At 39.7% G+C, this 19,875-nt stretch overlaps 1 protein-coding gene across 2 annotated transcripts in view; it reads left to right on the top strand.

Moving 5' to 3' along the window:
* The window catches only part of DHFR (dihydrofolate reductase), a 45,239-nt gene extending 40,531 nt beyond the window's left edge, over positions 1-4,708 (top strand). Inside the window, exons 5-7 of one of the 2 annotated variants that reach the window (XR_009761773.1) lie at positions 3,930-4,045; positions 4,260-4,388; positions 4,473-4,708. Coding sequence is in view for 1 of the 2 variants with exons in the window: in XM_061621687.1 (XP_061477671.1) it covers positions 3,930-4,045; positions 4,260-4,338 (195 nt within the window). In the remaining variant the exon portion in view is untranslated. Of the gene's footprint in view, positions 1-3,929; positions 4,046-4,259 lie in introns of both variants that reach the window. The other variant, XM_061621687.1, reaches the window with a different exon arrangement.
* Positions 4,709-19,875: the final 15,167 nt, after the last annotated feature.

The following is a 19,875-nucleotide window of genomic DNA, read 5'->3' as shown; positions in this document are numbered from 1 at the left end:
TCTAATTTTGTGTTATGACATGCCCACCATGGCAGCCATGTTATGTTATCACACACACCCCATAGTAGCCATTTGTGACAGGCACCCTCAGTGCTCTCACTGGTTAAAAAAGGTTGGCAACTCCTGCCCTGTGACTGTCTTTAGTCCTGCCTTAGTCCATTTATCAAGCAATAATGATTCTTTTTAACAGATAGGTGTCATGTCTACATCTTGAATTGTGTACAATCCTCATAGCAAAAATATATGTGGTAAAAAAGGTAAAGGCGTCCCCGCACTTGTAGTGCGAGTCGTTTCCGACTGTTAGGGTGACGTCTTGCGACGTTTACTAGGCAGACAGTATATATGGGGTGGGATTGCCAGCTCTGTCCCCGGCCTTTCTTTACCCCCCAGCATATGCCAGGTACTCATTTTACCGACCACGGATGGATGGAAGCCTGAGTGGACCTCAACCCCTTTTACCGGAGATTCGACTTCTTCCGTTGGAATCGAACTCCAGCCATGAGCAGAGCTTCGTTACTGCTGCTTAAAAGATAATTAGTGAAGTTAATACTTAATTAGTGAAGTTAATACTTAAATTGTATTTTTCTTTGTAACATTATGTTATTAAATTAATAATGATATAAAGATGTGTAGGAAGCCTATATTATAGGTTAGATAGGCTAGAAAGATTGGAATCCTTTATTTTAGAACAGTCGTTTTGATTACTATTGGTTTTTGGGGGAAACTATTGCTTTGCATAAATTTAGAAGTAGATGACTATTAAATATGTCATTGTATATGTTTCATCTTGCTGAGGTTCAATTCTCCCATACTTTTGGCTCACAGAAATGTATCTGCAGCTCCATCCCTTACTATGATCTATTTACAGATCAGAAATGAGTAATCAGAGAATCTTGAAAGTGGATTAACATACTTAGCTGACTTGCGAGCACTCATGGTTTTGCACCCTTCTATAATGGCAATTTTAACATGGGAATTACTTGTGGGTGCATTCCCAGGAGTGAAAACGGCAGGTTTGGGAATGACCCTGTGTGTGTATCATAAAACAATCTGTAAGAGCCATAATATTTTAGGATCACACTTTTAGAAATATAGGAAGCTGCCTTACACTGAGTCAGACCATTGGTCCATCTCATTGTCTATACTGACTGACAGCGGCTCTCTCTCTCCAGGGATTTAGACAGGGATGTCTCCCATCCCTTCCTGGAGATGCCAGAAATTGGATTTAGGACCTTCTGCATGCAAGGCAAATGCTGTACCTCTGAATTACGGCCCTTCTCCATAGCTACAGCACTTCACCACAATACATGTCTCTTCCCATTTAGCAGATGTCTCTCGAAGAATGCAGAACTGATAGTTACATGAAATGGGGCAACAGACTCTAAATGAACCACTGGCTTCCAGAGGGCCAGACCTGAATTTATTTTAAAAGCATGTTTGAATCCCATGCTTATGATTCTCCCAAGTCTTTTTCTTAAAAAAAATTAAAAGCATCATGAAGGTTTCCATCTGGATCAGGACCACAGGAAGAGGTTATCCAACTCGAAATCACCCCATGAAGCTCCTATTTACAAAAATAGATTCTTGCTGTCTTGCAGTTGGTGACCGTCCTGCACCATAACCCACAAAACACTATAACCCCTGAAACCTTGTCCCAAAGACTTACACATCTGTCCCTGGCCTTGATCATTTCCATGTCTTTGTATTTACTTGGTCTTAATAGTGCACTGTAGAATTTAGCAGCATGTAAGGAGGAGGTCAGAGAGAATTACTGTGTAATCATTGAATAGTACAACTTTGTTCCTATACACCCCTTATGATAAATGAATACAAAATTTGGCTGTTCTTGACCAGTAAATGCCAGAAGAACCAATTCTCACTTTTTACCTGGAGGTATTCAGATATGAGCAGTTTCTTTAGAAATTTGTGTCCCCAGCAAGTGATGACTGTTAAATTATTGGATTAGATCTGCGTGAACAGACATTTGTCAAAGCAGTAGTTAGCAACTCAGTGTTATGTGAATCATCTTTAGAAGATTAAGTGTTTATGAGGAGGAAAGTGGAAACAGAATTTCAACTCTTTATGTTGATAACCATAGAGCTGTTGATGGTCATGCTGTTTTCACAAGCAGAGGTTTTCCCTGTATCTATAAATTAAAGGAAGATGCTACACTTATCAGAATGCACATTATTTCAAAATTGATTGCTTCTGCTCTGTGTCCAACCTAAAATACTTCTTAACACTTGTGGGTGGCTGTGTTCAGATGTCACTCTAAACTATGGTTTGACAAGAAGTAAATGAACCTAGCCTCCTCCCAGATTCACATTCTTCCTGTCTCCTCCCAAATGGCTGGGAGGAGGGGTTTAGAAGCATTTGCGTCCACCACAGTTTGTTGTGTCATCTGGAATGGTGGTTAATTGTAGTTATGGTTAGCTGTAACAAGTCAGCTTCAGGTTGAAACTTGGGTTGTTTGAAACTAACCGTAGTTAAGATTAACTACAGTTTGTCAGGTTCAGAAGACACAATCTGGAGGTAATCAAAAGCAGAATTGAAAGATATCAAACTCCTCCTCTGACTATTCAGGAGGAAGGCAGGGAGAGCAAGTGAATCCAGGAAGAGACTATGCTTATTCATGTCTTACTAAGCTATAGCTTAGCATGACATCCAAATGTAGGCAATATATTGTTGCTTTTTTAAAACCCTTTCTCTCAAAAATATAAGGGTTCCCTTTGGGAAGAATGGCAGGATATGAACTTAATAATATATTTTAAATTTCTTTTTTAAAAAAACTATCTTGTTGGGACAGATTCATGTTGGTGTGACATCAGTTTCCATAAATGTGTGTAATAGGAATGGTTCTGGGTTGGCCTGCAAGCCAAGAAAATTGTATGCTACCACATAGTAACATTTCCATATTTTCTTTATATCTGTGGTCTGGACATAGATAACAAGGAGTGTGATCACCTTCCTGCTCTGTTGTGATCTTCCAGAGGTATCTAGGTAGCCAATACTAGATTAGATGGATCTCATGTTCTATTATGGCACGTCTTGTGTTCACAGGGATTCTTATGGTGGCCTTCCAAGTGGGTAATGCCCTGAATTTCCATTTCAAACCTAATTTCTGTGTTAACCTGATGTAAAGGAAATCCATAACTGCCTTCAGTTTTGTCTGTGTTTTAAAAATGCAGCAGAGGCCTTGGATACTCAACCATTATTAACAACAGCCATAATTGAGAGAAGACTATTGAGAAGAATGTCCTGAGAGCTGGGGGCTAGGCAACCTGTGCAAAAAGCACTGTATGTTAGGTGTTTGGAAACTCTTGACATGCACTATTTGAAGGGGAAGAGAATCTGAGGACATATTCTATTGTCCCATGTTGGTTGGAAGTAATACAATTGTATTTTTGTATACCTGCACTTTAATATTAGTGTTGTATATTATTGCTGCCATTTTGAGGGCTAGGCTAATGTAATTTACTTTTACATTTATGCACTCTTTCTGCAGCTGCTTTAAGCTTCTGGCTTATGGTTTAATGTTTGACACATCACTGAAATAAACTTGACATATTTATTGAAATTAATAAATAATTGTTTAATATGACAATATTATTTTTGCTGTGTGATGCTTATTTTTGTAGTTTCAATTTTTATGTGCTGTAAGCCACTTCAGGTGCATTTTTTATGAAAATGTGGGATACAAATTAGACATAAAGATTATGATTATGCTATCTGCTCATTTTGATTTTTCAAAAATGTTTATGAAGATGTTTACAGCTTGCAGCAAATTTCTTGGTCTTACTGCCTATAAATTGATTGATAATATATTAAAATTGCCTGTCAAAATCTACTTTCATGCCCAGTGAACAAGCATCTTCAGTGTTGACTAGTTAAGAGAACAAGTATTCAATCATTTTGTCTGTCTTTTTAAGGCAGCAATGGACAAGCCAGTTCATCAACTACTTTTTGTGACAAGAATCTTGCATGACTTTGAAAGTGATACATTTTTTCCAGAAATTGATTTAGAAAAATACAGACTTCTACCTAGGTAAGTATTCTGTGAAAAGTAATCTCTTGTATTCAGCTAAAGTTTACTATTAATGGCATAACAAAATATTTCACAAGTTAATTTATGCTGAATAAAAGTATTAACACCAACAATATGCCCAGGACAAAATATTTTTTTCATGTTATTTCCAGTTTAATCACATAAGTCATTATTTTTTTTATCAAACTACAAATAATTTTTTCTCTGTATATAGCTTCCCAGGTGTCCCTGCTGATATCCAAGAAGAAAATGGCATTCAGTACAAATTTGAGGTGTATGAAAAGAACTTCTAGACTTTATATGATGTGACATCTCTGCCTCAACACAGGCTTCTTACATGGAAGTAAGCCCCACTGAAGGCAATGAGATTTATTTCCAAGTAAATATGTATACGATCAGGATGTAACTAAGTCTCTCTCTTATGCAGTACCTGTCTCTGGCTCACTGTCTTCTCCTTCACTGCTCAGACTAGTGCAAGTGCTGCTGGTGGAGAGACTTCATCACCACACACACAATACAACATAGAAACTACAATGAAAAAGATGTATCTTATGCATGCAAGACTTCCATACTTCCACTGAAAAACGCATTCCATGTTTATAGCTGACAATAAGTCGTGGGGTTTGTTTTTGTTGTTTCATAAATAAAAATGTGAATAATGTATTTCATCTGCTTCTTGTGTGAAGATTTCACTGTTGGCTCCCTTCATGTTCATCTCCCTTGCTACAGCCTACAAGGCAATATAAAAAAGATACCCTAGAGCCTTTAACTACACTAGTAACCATTCTATCCTGGTTATGGGGGATATGGAGTTACAGGGTTAAAATATGTGGCCGTCCAGATATTGTTGGCTACGACTGATAGCAGTTGGAATCCATTATGGCCAATGGTCTGGGATGGTGAGAGTTGTAATCAAGCAGCATATGGAGGGCCACAAGTTAGTCAACCCTACGTTAAAAGAAGGGCCAGAGCTACCATATGTACCATAAATTCTATAGCCTATATAAGTTTACTGACTAAGGCTGCAGTCCAATACATGTCTACTCAAAAGTAAGCCCCATTGAGTTCAATAGGACTTACTCCCAGGTAAGTGTATTGGATTGCAGCCTAAGGCAGCAATCCTAACTACAATTACCTGAAAGTAATCCCCACTAAATTCAGTAGGACTTATTTCTGAGAAGACATTGTTAAGATTGCATTGTAAGCCATGATTGTGAACTCCAGTGTGATTTTTCTGTTGTTTCCCACACTACTTCTGCCTACTTTAACTGAAGACAGAAAACAGCAGTGCTGCCAACTGCTATGTCATTCTATGAAGCACTGTTGTGGTTTTAAGCCTTATCAAATACAGCTTTCCCCCCAACTTGGTGCCCTCCAGGTGTTTTGAACTACAGCTCCCATCAGCCCCAGGCTAGCAACTGGTCAATACATGAGTTTTAATTTGTAGTCACTAACTCAGATTAAATCCCAATTATCTGTTGAATGGCTCAAGCGGTAGCCCTGATCAATTTGATGCTTAAAATTGAAGTGGTTGGTTTTTTTACTCTCGATGGTTGTTTTTTTATGAAAACCCCACCACCACCAAAAAAAAAAAGTTGCTAGGCAGCAGTCGCTTCTGGAGCAATTACCAATGCTAAGAAGTTACTATAACCTCCATTAAGAAATTTTAAAAGTAATTTCCAAAAAGCATCAAGTAGTGTTGATCAATTTCTCCATAGAATCAAATTTCCTATAGAAAAGGAAAATTAGTGAAATTGTCCTAAACATTCTCTGGATAATACTATCTGATACATATTCATTTTTCCCGCTCAGATGGTTAAACAGAACTCTATTGTCAAATTATTTTCCATGACATGTTTTTACTCCTCTACTCGAGTACTATCTTCCATGCACTATTCTTTTTCTCATTTCAGAGCTAGACTCTTCAGTTTGTTTCTGGGATTGTAACAACATGCAAAGGTCAAAAGAATAAACTACCAAGTTGTAAAAATTTTGTTTTGTTACAGTGTTTAAAAAATGCTCAGCCATAGCATCCACTTTACTTCATAGTCCAAAGGTGGGCCTGATTTTTTAAAACAAAATCCATGACTTTAACAATTAATTCTTATACTGAATTCATCCCTTTTTATTTTTGTGGAGTTCAGAAATGGTTTATGAACTTTTTTCATCAACATATTTTAAGACTGGAAGTATATCTGTTCCAAAACTGGGTTTTAGGATTGGTTTTAATTTGTTATTATGTTTTATTGTTTTTATAGCTTTTAATAATTTATACGTGAAAACTGCCCTGAGGTTATTTATAACAAAGAATGGTATAGAAAGTTATTGAATAAAAATTAGATAAATACATACATTTTGTCTGAGAGTAAAAACAAAACATTGCCTGGTCTTTCAAAATGAGCAGCTTTCCAAGGTATATGCCACAGCAGTGTAAGGAATTTATGGGAGAGAATGCACATCTATCTAGACTGAGTAACATTTCTTATTGCCATTTCCTCTCAAGATTCAACCTATGTGACAGGAAAAGATTGATCTGGCCCACTTCCCACTAGTTTTCATGGTGGCTTTATGGCACAATGAATTGTTTCAGTTCCTGTATATTGTTCAGGATGCAATGCACTTAAGCTGAGCTGCCCTTAGGAACTGGAATAGATTTTATAAAAACCTAAATTAGCTCTTTGTGACTACACCCACAACTGCTACTGCTCCAGCCTTTCCACTCGCCAAAATACTAGTCTTGTTAGGGCTAATCTACCTAGGCGTAGTCAGTTATTTCATTATATGTAGGTAAGTGAAGTGAAGGTAGACAAAAAAAAAACCCTGTTAAATGTGTGCATGTAGGTATGACAACATCGACATTTGAAAAGAGAAGTTGGCTACAGATACTCAGTCAAGGACCACCACTGTGCATATGCAAAAGCAGTGTGATAATTAAACTCTCCAAATTTTTGCTGAAGGCTGGCATATTTTAGGTGAATCACCAATCTACTTTTGGAATTGTAATGCAGACCAGCTGGTTTCAGCTTTCTTACTAGTGCTACTATTAAACAATATTTAATTTTTAAGCTGTTTAGAACACTTTGTTCCCAGGAAAGCATGAATGAGGGGGATTAAATTATATCTGTATTATACTTTTCTTAGTGACTTGTAATTATATTGTCACTCATTGTGCCATGCTATTCATTGCACTTAGCTGTACAGAGACTTGGGGAAATGATTTTACTTTTCTTGTTCTACAACAAGAAGCTGTCTCAAAGCTACTTACATCTAAAGTGTTTCACTGAAGCCAGTGGGGGAAGGAAGGACCAGATTCATCTTAAGGATTTCCTATTGCCTCAAAGGTGAGGTATGTAGAACAAAAAATTATTTTAAAAAAGCATTTTGCAAAACGTTTTTGTGTTATAACATATTTGAAGTATTAATTTGTGGCCAATCTGATCTAACTTGCAAGCAAGGGTGTTTATAAAGATCAGATGCATTTTAAATACACTTGACGAGACAGAAGCCTCATGGTTTTCTTGCTATTTGGAGAATTGTTTTTCTTTAAAACAGTGTTCCATTTGTGTGACGCAATTCTCGACATAGGTGCAGTGTTTTTATCTATGCCAACATAATCAATGAAACATACCAAAATAAAAGAAACACTGGTATAGTTAAAATTGCTGCCTTCCATACCACAGGAATGGCCATGGCTCCAGTTTTTTTGGAGCTTCCATGCCACAAGTGGAACACATGGCGCCTCAGACCAACAGTTGCATATCAAATCCTGCAACTTCTGAAAACAACATGCAGGAAATTCAGAAGTATCACACATTACACTGCCAAATTCTAATCTGATATGTAGAGAGGTTGCTGAAAACAGAATTAAATTAAAATATACAGGATTCAGAGCTCCCACATCCTCTGTTCAACTGGGAAGAGTTCAACAAAGAGACACATAATCAGGAACTCTTAAGAAGTGCATTAAGAGTAGATGCAGAAAGCAGTAATGTCATACTCAGCCTGTAGCTCCCCTTTTTAAGAGGTATGTAGTCATAAAACATTTTAGTGGAAATGATCCATTGGTCTTATATATTTATGTATTTGTTCATTTTTATATGGCATATGCAAGGAGCTTTTCCCAATACAAGAGGACAGATTTCTGCCCCCAAAGGTTTACAATCTAAAATTTAACATGGGGGAAACAGCATAGAAAGTGAAGGGAGCATACGGGGTGGGCGGAGAATGTGTAATTATTTCAGTTACATGTACATAGACTTAGTTATAGAACCAGGAAGCTAAGGGCTTAGCCAGAAACATAAAACCTAGTGGGTAGGATGGGAACCAAATACTCTTCGTAGGAAAGGTGTGCACTAGAAAAACATAGATTGCCCAGTTTTTAGTGAACAAGCTGAAGCCAAATGGAAACCTGCTGGTACAGATCCGATTAGAGACCTTGATGGACCCTCTTGTCCAAACTAGCCTTGGGTAAACAACTAAGGAGCTGGCCATAGTTCTGAAACCGTTTAAGGTTTTGTTGGTTGGAACTGCATACACATTTGCATGTAGATCTCTAGTCCCTTGTCACCAATGCAATGCAAAAGAATTGCAATCCTATAGTCTTCTGGTTTGTTCTTTGCATTGCATACAGTAAAAATAGAAGTTTTTGCTTCCACCTTCTCCAGTTCTCCCCCAAATTTCCAGTGAAACAGCTCAGAAGAAGGTGTGAAAGCATTCATCTTGCACCTTTCAGCAACAACTACAGACTCTCTGGTAGAAATGCTTCTGGCTTATTGAAGGTGCAGGCCCACTTCTGACACCATGTGCTAGTGTATGGGTTTGGGAAAAGATACTCACTGTGTGACGAAACCTTGCATCCGGTGTGCCCTAATACTAGAAAGCAGCAGGAGGCAGGAGAACTTGGATTGTTGTATTTATTCATAGTAAACAGCATAGCAGCCAGGACTAGGCTTTGCCTCACAAATTAAAACTAAGGGGAAGTTTCCAGTTGGTTCTAACCAGCTCCAACAGAGGTGCGGGGAGTCTCTACTACAGACAAGGCATGTCTCTTGAAGAGACAGGCCACACACTCTACAGGGCTCTCCATCTTTCCTAGCATGAGACTGTAGTATCCTGGAATCAAGTCTGGGACCCCCAGCATGTAAAACAAGCAGTTCCACCCAGCTAGGGCTTCTCCTGCAGCCCATGTGCTCTGCATCTATAACTAGGAAGCTGCCTTATACTGAGCCAGACCAATGGTCCATCTAGCTCAGTATTGCCTTCACCAGGTTTTTCCCCCAGTCCTACCTGATTGGGGATTGAACCAAACCTGCATGCAAAGCAGATGCTCTATCACTGAACGATGGCCCTTCTTCTGACACTAAGGTGTTAGAGATGGGAAGGACAAATGTCCCATGATACATGATTGCTATCTGCCGCTTTGATATAATCCAAAACAGAGGTTATGAGGACCATAAAGGGATTTGAAGCCCTACCTATAAAAGTGCATCTGGGGTCATTGCTGGATGATAGAATGGGGTTCTGTGGCATTGCCTTTCATGTTGTTGTACAGTGATACAGGGTAGGTGCTGAGGCATATCTCCATTGTTGCAAGTTCATTTGAATGCTTCCATATATGCGCCAGTCACACAGTCCCTAATTGGTGTGCACTGGCAATTTTCATGAATTCTAGAGGAGCAGGGCCCACCATTGTGACACTGTTTTTACAGTTTCTGGCTGTGTACTTTTTCCATCCTCCCCTTGACTAAGCATTCATTGGGCGTAACACTTGCTCCACCACTGTAATAGTGGAGTGTCTTTGGGCCAGGCCTAATGTGAGTGTAAGAATGCTGTATAAAAAGTTTCTCTGAACCGCCCACTGCTTGAATAGTTGAGAACATAAAGCAGTATTTTACATTAAACAATTCAAGTTTCCTGCATCTTAGCATTTCATATTTCATATTCCTGCAGATAAAAGAAATAATTATTCCTTGTTTACTGTCCAGACCATGGCTTCTTTGATTGAATATTGCTGTAAAAGTAGTTTTGGCATTAAATCTTGAGCATATGCTGTTAGGTGGCTTTAAAATGCAAGCCTTCCAACACAGATGGTAATCTTAAAAGTATTGACACGTGCAGTTTTTATCTAAAACTAAAAAAAAAACCACAAAAAATGAAGAGGAGAATGAATCATATAGAGCAGAGTGTTTTGGAACATGGGATAGCATTGATTAAACTGATCTGTCCAGTGCTGCTGTATCAAATATTTTCTTTAACAGCATTTACCAGTACTATAGTGTACACAGCCAAAAATCATAAAGTCAGGCTAATATCATAAGCAAAACAATACTTGTGTCCAGCCAAGATGAAGCGCTAATAAAAAAACCTTCCAACTTTCTTTATTTTAAAATATGCATGCTGCTATTTATTTGTCAGTTTTGAACCTATTGTTACATTTAGAAAATGTCAGTAGATAGGAATAGATACATCTAAGCAGAAATAATATTCTAAGCACCTAATGCTCTATTACAAATATTAATTCTACCAACCTTAGAGGAAGAGTTTTCAATAGGCAGTTAAAACATTAATATTAGCATTATGTTCACCTCTGCAATAAAAAGAAGCTTTTGAACATATTATGTAAATGCATAAACATTTCTGAATGGACAGCACTTAAGATCCAATGTCACTATCTACTTGTTCCACTTAACTACACAAAGATATAGCACAACGGAAAACTTTTTCTATGGCATGGTGCCCTTGAGGTCTTCTATCAAGTTGAACTCTTTCCAATGTTTACAGAGGAATCTACCAAGAATTAAGCCTGGGTGGCATCACAAAGCTATTAGTATTGCCAAAATGATACACTGGGATCACCAATAAATATATCGGTGCCAATTCTTAGAAATTAAGTAGTCAACCTTCAAGCCTTACAGGTCTATCAAGGAGAAAGACAGACTAGCATTTTTAATCTGAGCAAACAATCAGGTATTCCCATCACTTGAAAAATGGGGAATCTGCAGGAGGGGATCACAACAAACTGTGCCCTAAGATCTTGCTTGAGCAGCATACTAAGACATAGTTTTACAGATATTTCCTTCATATGAAAACCATCTCTCATCAGCTACCCTGAAGCTTTTCCCATTATTTAATTAGTGAGACACAAATACGGAAGGCAGATTGAGTGAATGTGTAGGAGAGCTACTTTAACCATAGTAGCAATGCTGTCCCCACCAGTAACCTTGATAAACTATGCAGAAGTGTACACCACCTACATGCCTTACATAATCCCAGCAATAACAGGTCAAAGAAGAGCAGTAACCTTTCCAAAGGAGTGGGTGTGTTGCATATTCATTTTTTAGGCTGTTCAATAAAGAAACAGTATTAACAATGTGGGCGGTATGTGAAGAAAGGAGGAAGCAAGGATAGCAAGACTGAGGATGAGATGGCATAAGTGTCCTTGGATGTTTTCATACTAGGTAGTCCTTTGTTATATTGTTTATATCTGTGCCTTATTCAGGTAGGTAGCTCAGAGTCATGGTAACATAGTATGATTTGACTTCAAACTACTCTTAAGTTGTAACAATTATTCAACTGTTAGGATTGAATTAACTGTTAGATTCACATTCTACAGAGTAGGGGCCCTGCTAAACTTTTTTTTCACCTATGGATAAAAATATGCATCTCATTCCAGACACCTTTAAAATGCCTGATAAGGAAAATCTACCATGTTATTTATTATTATGTAACTGAAAAGCAGTGCCTATGGTTCCCTATTTTGAGAAAACTTAGTATATGGTAGTAGTGTGTTCCGGTTCAATGCTAGATCCTAACAAGAAAGACAAGGCCAGTTGAAGGTTGCTAGACCACAGACAGTTCCAAGTGAGCAACTTGCTCAGACAGAGGCGGGTAGCAGACCTTTTATGCCTCTATCTCCAGACCACCACCTCCAGGCTCCACCCCCTTGAGAAAACTCCAGAGCATTAAAGAGAAAGCTTTCTGGTCCTCCTCCTCTGTTCCATAGCCTCCCTTCTGGTGTGCTCCCAGCACTGCCAGAGTGGTGATGTGTTGTGGGAGACATCTGGTTCTTCAGGCTCAGGGAAAGTTACCCATGAAGTTCCAAGCTCTGGCCCTATAAGCCTTAGTGGCCTGAAAGGTTTCTCTCAGAGTTCCTGTCCAACGGTCTCAAGTGAAATGGTCTCCCTATCTTCAGCAGTGAGCTCTGAGCCCTGACTATGACCCAGCTCCCCATCTTGTGCCCCTGCAGCCTCTGATTCTGTGTCCTGATCACTGCTGGATACAGAGGACATGACAGGTAGCCTGCACAAGATTATAAAAGTTACAGTGTTATGAGGATCTTTACAGTCTGAGCTGGCCTGAAGTGTTCAGTTAGTTAGTTATTTTCTGTTTATTGTATACCAAATATATTCTGATATGCTTGTATCTTGTTTTATGTTTATGTGCACATGTACTCGTGTGTGTGTGTGTGTGTGTGTGTACATACACACACATGCACACACATGCACACACACAATCCAAATAAACATACCAAAAAAAGCTAATGTGAAGCCTACAGTTCTGGTCTGAAATGAAGGCTGCAATCCTATGCATATATTTTTGGTGAGTAAGCCCCACTGAATGCAGTGGGAATTGTTTCTGAAGAAACACGTGTAAGATTAGATCATATGGCTCTGCTTTTTACAAATACAAGAAGCTATCTTATACGGAAAGCTAATGTGAGAGACAACACACGTTTCCATCCTCTTCCGTATAAGACCCAGAAGTGCAGAAAAAATAAGTACAAGTCACTCAAGTTTCTGTGCTTGCTACTTCTTTTAAACTTCTGAGCTTAGCTGCTGTCTGTCAGACCAAGGTTCCCTCTAGCCCAGTGCTGTCTATCCTGACATGCCATAGCATTCTTTGCCAACCCTCCTACCTTTAACAGAAGATGCTAGTAAATTAACCTGGGAACCTTCTGCCTGCAAAGCATGTGCTTTACCACTGAGCCATGCCTATATAACTACTACAGGAACAGGAAAGAGTGCAATATAAAGATAGGAGACCCCAGGATATAACAACTACTCCCCAGCTTGTTAAATCCAGCATTATAAGTGTACTTAACTATATTTGGCACAAACTCATTGGAACTACTGCTAACTGTACCATGAGCCATAATTGACCACCTTTTTAGTACTGGTATAAAACCAACCACATTAGCCAAGTCAAATAGTATGCCTTGCCTGTTTCTAGAGTAGTAACTATCGAAAAGCTTCATTCAGTGAACTGGGGAAAAAAGTTAAAGGATTCTGAGCATTAATTGAATTCAATTACTTTTGCAAAATTTGTAAGAACAAGCAAGAAATACTGTCCTCATACATGCTGCTTCATTCACCTTCTTTCCCTCTTGGGAGAGCACACTATTGTTACAATGTGTAGAAATTATAATACATGTTATTGTTATTTCTAGAGCACCTATATTATGTAAAGTACTGGATGCTATACATAAAATAAGACACAAACTCTGCCCTCAGGTTTACAATCTGAAAAGTGAAAACACGAGGGAAAGCGAGTAAAGAGGAAAGGTAGAGGAGGGAGATCAGTTTAGGGATGTGAAATTTCACAAAATTCAAATTTGACATTGGATTTCCTATTTATTTGCGTTTGTTTTGTCCTCGCAGATTGGGTTTTCTTCTAGCAGTTTTCCATGGCTGAACTTGATTTTTTTTTAATTCACCTCAAAATATTGATATTAATCTCAGTATTTTCCTCAAAATATTGATATTAATATTGCTATTTTGAGGGAAATATTTATATTTTTAAAAATCTATGAAAAATGTTTTTTTAAATATCAATATCAATATTTTTGCAGAAAAAAACCAAATCAGTATTTATCGCAAATAGTGAACATTGATCCCTGACAAAGTGGTACCAGAAGTTAGTTCAATTGAGTGAAAATTTAACTGGCACCAAAATGCAGATCCCATTCCTAGATCAGTTTAACAATTTTAGAACAAAGAGATATGGTGTAATGGTTAGAGTGTTTGACTAGGATCCCCACTCAGCCACGAAGCTGGCTGGGTGATCTTGGTCTGTCAGTTGAGCTGTTTCTCAGCCTAACCTGCTTCACAGTAGGGAAGCATGTGGGAGAAGCATGTATACCACCTTGAACTCCTGGGAGGAAAGGTGATAAATAAATGTAAAAATAAATTTAAAAGCTGTTATTTACTTGCAGTTGTGGCCAGGTGTTCTTGCTGGCAACTTCCCAATGGGTCTCTGACCATGATGGGGGCAGGGTAATCTTCCCCATACCTCTGTAGTCAACTGATAGCTGGAGCAGTTTTTTTCCTGGTAGGAGAAGTGGAAGTAAGATCCTTGCTGCTGTTTCATCTCAGCTAATCTCAGGGGCCAGGCTGGTCATTCCCTTGCAGTGGTATTCTTCTTGGAACATAGAAGTACAAATTCCCAAAAATCCAGTGATGGGGCACATACAAGGTAACCAAGTGAGCCATAGAAGAACATGAGCTGGAACACTCCAAAGTAGTTCCACATGTGCTAGAGAAGTGTGGATGCATAGACCAATATCGAGAGCTGCCATTAGTAGGTGAAAAACGCTATAGGTGGAAAATGGTTAAAGAACAGAGATTCCCTGGGTAGATGGGCAACTTCTGAAAATGAAGACTCATTTTTGTTATATTGTTCATAATGATGCACAGGGACAAGCTAACTTCTTTCATTGCAGGAAGCAGATGACTAATAATGACACACCGTTCAGAACAGAAGTTATCAGCTTTTTGTATCAAGGCCAGTGGCAGCTCTAGAAAAAAAAATACCGAGAGATGGCAGGGAGAAAGAGAGATAGAAATAAACAGCAATGTTTATGAGAAGGCAAGCTTTCTTTTGCATGCATGAGTTATTAGAAAATGGTGCTCTGCAGTGCAGACAAAGGAAGCAGTAATTTATTTCAGTGGCACTCAGCCCCTTCAAACACAGTAGCACCTTAGATTGTCTTACTAACTGATTTACTTGGAATCAATCACCACAGTGCAAGAATTACACCACATTAAGGCTGTGAGCACACTAGTCACCTACAGGAGGGGGAACAGGTTGATCTGCCGATCTCTTTGCAAAATCTCTTTGAAGCTATTTTAAAAAAACACAAACTAATCCCACCAGGTTTTACAGTAAAAGGGGGCATGGTTTGACTAGCATCATGTGCACCCCATTTTCAAAAAAGAATGTGGAGATACATTGGAACCAGCACTACAGTAAGTATGTTTCTACCCTAAGTCAGATAGAATGTTTAGTTGTGGAGATTCTGCAGGCTGAAGGAAAGCACATCTGGGATTACTCTGAACAATTCAGGAAATTGCTTGCTTAATTCAGCAGCTGGGGCAACTCCCTTTAGTAAACCCTGCTGTAATTTGCAGATCTCCAGGCTTTCTCTGGTCCTGCTGTCCTGGTGGTTACAAGCACCACTCTTGTTTGCTCAGCTGATTACTAATGTATAAGCCTACTCATCCATATACAAAGGGTATGCCTGTCTAATCTTGACCCTTAGGAAAAGCCCAGGTTGGCAAGTCACCTTGAGGACATGATGCTTCTTTATATACAATAATTGATTTTGCTAACTTGGCAATCCTATTCAGCAGGCTAGAATGCAGAATAGGAGACAAGAGTCTACTTATTTATACAATTTATATACCACTTAATCACAATTGTCTCTAAGCAGTGTACATCAAGCTCAACAAATACAGTAAAGATAAAATCAGTTAAAAACTAACTATAAAATCAGAAATGTCTTAAAATGCCTGCTGGAATTTTAAAAAGTCTTCAGTAGGCAGTGGAGGTTCAACAGGTAGGGGGGCCCATCTGATATCAGCTAGAACAGAGTTCCACAAAATTGGAATATTGGATCCATGGCTCCTGGCAGATCCAAGCCATGAGGGACCACTAACAGTGACCCCTGAAGGCTGCAGTTATTGGGCATGGAATGAGCGGTTTCTAAGATATCTTAGAACCAAGTCATTAAGCCCCTTGGAAATCAATACAATAACCTTGAACTTGACTCAGTAGCCCATGGGCAGCCAGCACAGGCTTTTAAGCACTGGAGTTATGTGCTAGTGATAGTCTGTCTCCATTAACAAGGGCAGAAAGTAATCAACGGAGAGTCTAAGTGGATGCTGAATACATGAAATCATCTTCACAAACACAACAGACCTGGATGACAAGAGAAGAGGAAACAGGCAATCACATGAAGTATCCTTAAGTAGAGGGATGTTTCTCAAGCTAGGTTGAGGCCCTTTTTTTTCTACAGGCACAGATTTTTGTAGCTATCCTATTGCCTACTGGTGAACATGCACACAAGTAACTTTCAAGTCTTTGCTGCAGTAACCTCTAATCTAACTCGCATATTTCAAGACTGATTCAGATATTTCAACAAGCAAGGAAGGCAGAAGATGGAACTGTAATAAGTAATGCAGGGACTCTAGGATATCACATATGGGCAAGACGTGTCAACTTTGCCAAACATGTCAGCTTTACATACACAGAGATTTTCCCATGAGGACACATTCCAACAAGTGATTTTGCAAGTGGCAAAAGATGTGCGGTGAGGCTGATTAGGCATGAACAAAATATCATAACCATGCCTACTGTGTGGCAGTGAGGGCGGCAAAGAAGGCCCACTTCTCTGCCACCATTGTATCCTCAAGCAGCTGTCGCAAATACCCCCTTCTTAGGGAAGGTGATTGAGAGAGTTGTAGCACAGCAACTGCAAGTACTCTTGGATGAAACAGATTATCTTGACCCATTCCAGTCTGGGTTCAGGCCTGGTTGTGGGACTGAATTGGCCTTAGTCGCCCTGATGGATTACCTTTTTTGGGAGAAGGACAGGAGGAGTGCGACCCTGTTATTCTTACTTGATCTCTTGGTGGCTTTTGATACCATTGACCATGGTATCCTGGGCCAACTTGGTGAGATGGGTATCAGAGGTACTGTTTTATAGTGGTTCTGATCCTAACTCCAGGGTTATTTTCAGATAATAGCATTGGGTGATTGTATTTCGGCGTCCTGACAGTTTATTTATTTATTGTACTTACATACCACCCCATAATCGAAGCTCTCTGGGAAGTTTACAGTAACTACAGTGCTGTGGGATGCCACAGGGTACCATCTTGTCCACCATGCTGTTTGACATCTATATGAAGCCCATGGGAGTTGTCATCAGGAGATTTGGGGCATGGTGTCAGCAGTACGCTGATGATACCCAGCTCTATTTCTTTATAACATCTGAATCAGGAGAGGCCATGCGAGCCCTGGACCGGTGCCTGGACTCCGTGGTAGGCTGGTTGAGGGCCAACAAACTGACTCCCAATCCTAGCAAGATGAAGACACTGTGGGTTGGTGGTTCCTGAGTTGCCTGCTTTGGATGGGGTTGTACTCCCTCTGAAAGAACAGGTCTGTAGTCTGGGGGTGCTCCTTTGTTGTTAGAGACCCAAGTGACCTTCGTGGCTAGGAGTGCTTTTCACCGGTTTCGGATGAATCATAAAATAGTAGAGTTGGAAGGGGCCTACAAGGCCATCGAGTCCAACCCCCTGCTCATTACAGGAATCCAAATCAAAGCATTCCCGACAGATGGCTGTCCAGCTGCCTCTTGAATGCCTCCAGTGTCAGAGAGCCTACTACCTCTCTAGCTAATTGGTTCCATTGTCGTATGGCTCTAACAGTTAGGAAGTTTTTCCTGATGTCCAGTCGAAATCTGGCTTCCTGCAACTTGAGCCCATTATTCCGTGTCCTGCACTCTGGGATGATCGAGAAGAGATCCCGGCCCTCCTCTATGTGACAACCTTTCATGCACTTGAAGAGTGCTATCATATCTCCCCTAAGTCTTCTCTTCTCCAGGCTAAACATGCCCAGTTCTTTCAGTCTCTTCTCATAGGGCTTGGTTTCCAGTCCCCTGATCATCTTTGTTGCCCTCCTCTGAACCCATTCCAGTTTGTCTACATCCTTCTTGAAGTGCGGAGACCAGAACTGGATGCAGTATTCAAGATGAGGCCTAACAAGTGCTGAATAGAGGGGAACTAGTACTTCATGCGATTTGGAAACTATACTTCTGTTAATGCAGCCTAATATAGCATTTGCCTTTTTTGCAGCCACATCACACTGTTGGCTCATATTCAGCTTGTGATCAACGACAATTCCAAGATCCTTCTCACATGTCATACTGCTGAGCCAAGTATCCCCCATCTTATAACTGTGCATTTGGTTTCTTTTTCCTAAGTGTGGAACTTTGCATTTATCCCTGTTGAATTTCCTTCTGTTGTTTTCAGCCCAAAGCTCCAGCCTATCAAGGTCCCTTTGAATTTTCTTTCTGTCTATCCCCTCCCAACTTTGTATCATCTGCAAACGTGATAAGCATGCTTTGTACCTCCTCATCCAAGTCGTTAATAAAAATTTAAAGAGCACTGGGCCCAGGACTGAGCCCTGTGGTACCCCACTCGTTACTTCCACCCAGTTTGAGAAGGAACCATTGATAAGCACTCTTTGAGTATGATTCTGGAGCCAACTGTGGATCCATCTGATAGTTGTTTCATCCATCCAGCCCACATTTAGCTAGCTTGCTGATCAGAATATCATGGGGCACTTTGTCAAAAGCTTTGCTGAAGTCGAGATATATTATGTCCACAGCATTTCCACAGTCTGCAAGGGAGGTTACCCGATGGTAAGATAGCTGTGGCCATTTCTGGACAGGGATAGCCTGACCACTGTTGTCCATGCACTGGTAACCTCCAGATTGGATTACTGTAATGTGCTCTATGTGGGGCTACCCTTGAGGTTGGTCTGGATGCTGCAGCTGGTGCAAAATGTGGCAGCCAGTCTGCTCACTTGAGCAGGTTATTGGCAACATGTCACACTGCTACAGAAAGAATGGCACTGACTACTTATTAGCTACCAAGCTAAGTTCAAGGTTCTACTTTTGGTTTATAAAGCCCTATACAGCTTGGGACCAGGATACCGGAAAGACCATCTTATCCCTTATATACCCAGTTGATCACTGTACTCTGCAGATGGGGGCCTCCTGCAGATACCATCTTCTCAGGAGGTCCGTTCCACACAACATAGGAAACGGACCTTTAGCGTAGTGGCACCTACCCTTTGGAATTTCCTCCCCTTAAATATTAGACAGGCACCATCTGTGTTATCTTTTCAGCACCTACTGAAAACCTTCCTCTTTCAACAAGCCTTTTAAGTAGTGACCTTATCCCAGTCTGCATCTGCGTTGGAATTGCTTTTTAATATATTTGTAAACCTTTTTAAATTGTTTTTAAAGCTTTTTTAAAAATATTTTTAAAGATGTTTTGTTTTAATAGGTTTTTAATAGTTGTGTTTTAACATATTTTGAAGTCTGTTTTTATGATGTTTTAAAGTGTTTTTAGTGCTTTTATTTGCCTCCCTGGGCCCTACTGAGAGACAGGGTGGAATATAAATCAAATAAATAAATTCGCACCCCAATCAGCATTCTGAGATAGTTACCCTCCTACGAGAGGACTGCATCATATATCCTCTCTTCCCTTCAGTATTCAGGAAGGTGTCAGCTGAGATCCCCATGTTCTAATCTAGCCTGTGAATTGTAATGGCTGGGCGAGTGGTCCAAACCAGAATATGATGGCCAGATTTTTCTTGACAAAAAGCTTAATTAGTATTATTTAATTATTTCCTGTATTTTCATCCCACTGTCCAGACAAATGTCTCTCAAAGCAGCTCACATCAATTAAAAGAGAGAGAATCCATGCTATCTTCAGGCTTACAAATTAAGAAGGTAAAGACACACAAGGTGGGGGGAGCTGCCTTCA

Source organism: Rhineura floridana, chromosome 1 (assembly GCF_030035675.1).
Source record: "Rhineura floridana isolate rRhiFlo1 chromosome 1, rRhiFlo1.hap2, whole genome shotgun sequence".
Taxonomy (NCBI): Eukaryota; Metazoa; Chordata; class Lepidosauria; order Squamata; family Rhineuridae; genus Rhineura; species Rhineura floridana.
The sequence above is the reverse complement of the archived record's forward strand: the minus strand, read 5'-3'. Positions and strand labels throughout refer to the sequence as shown.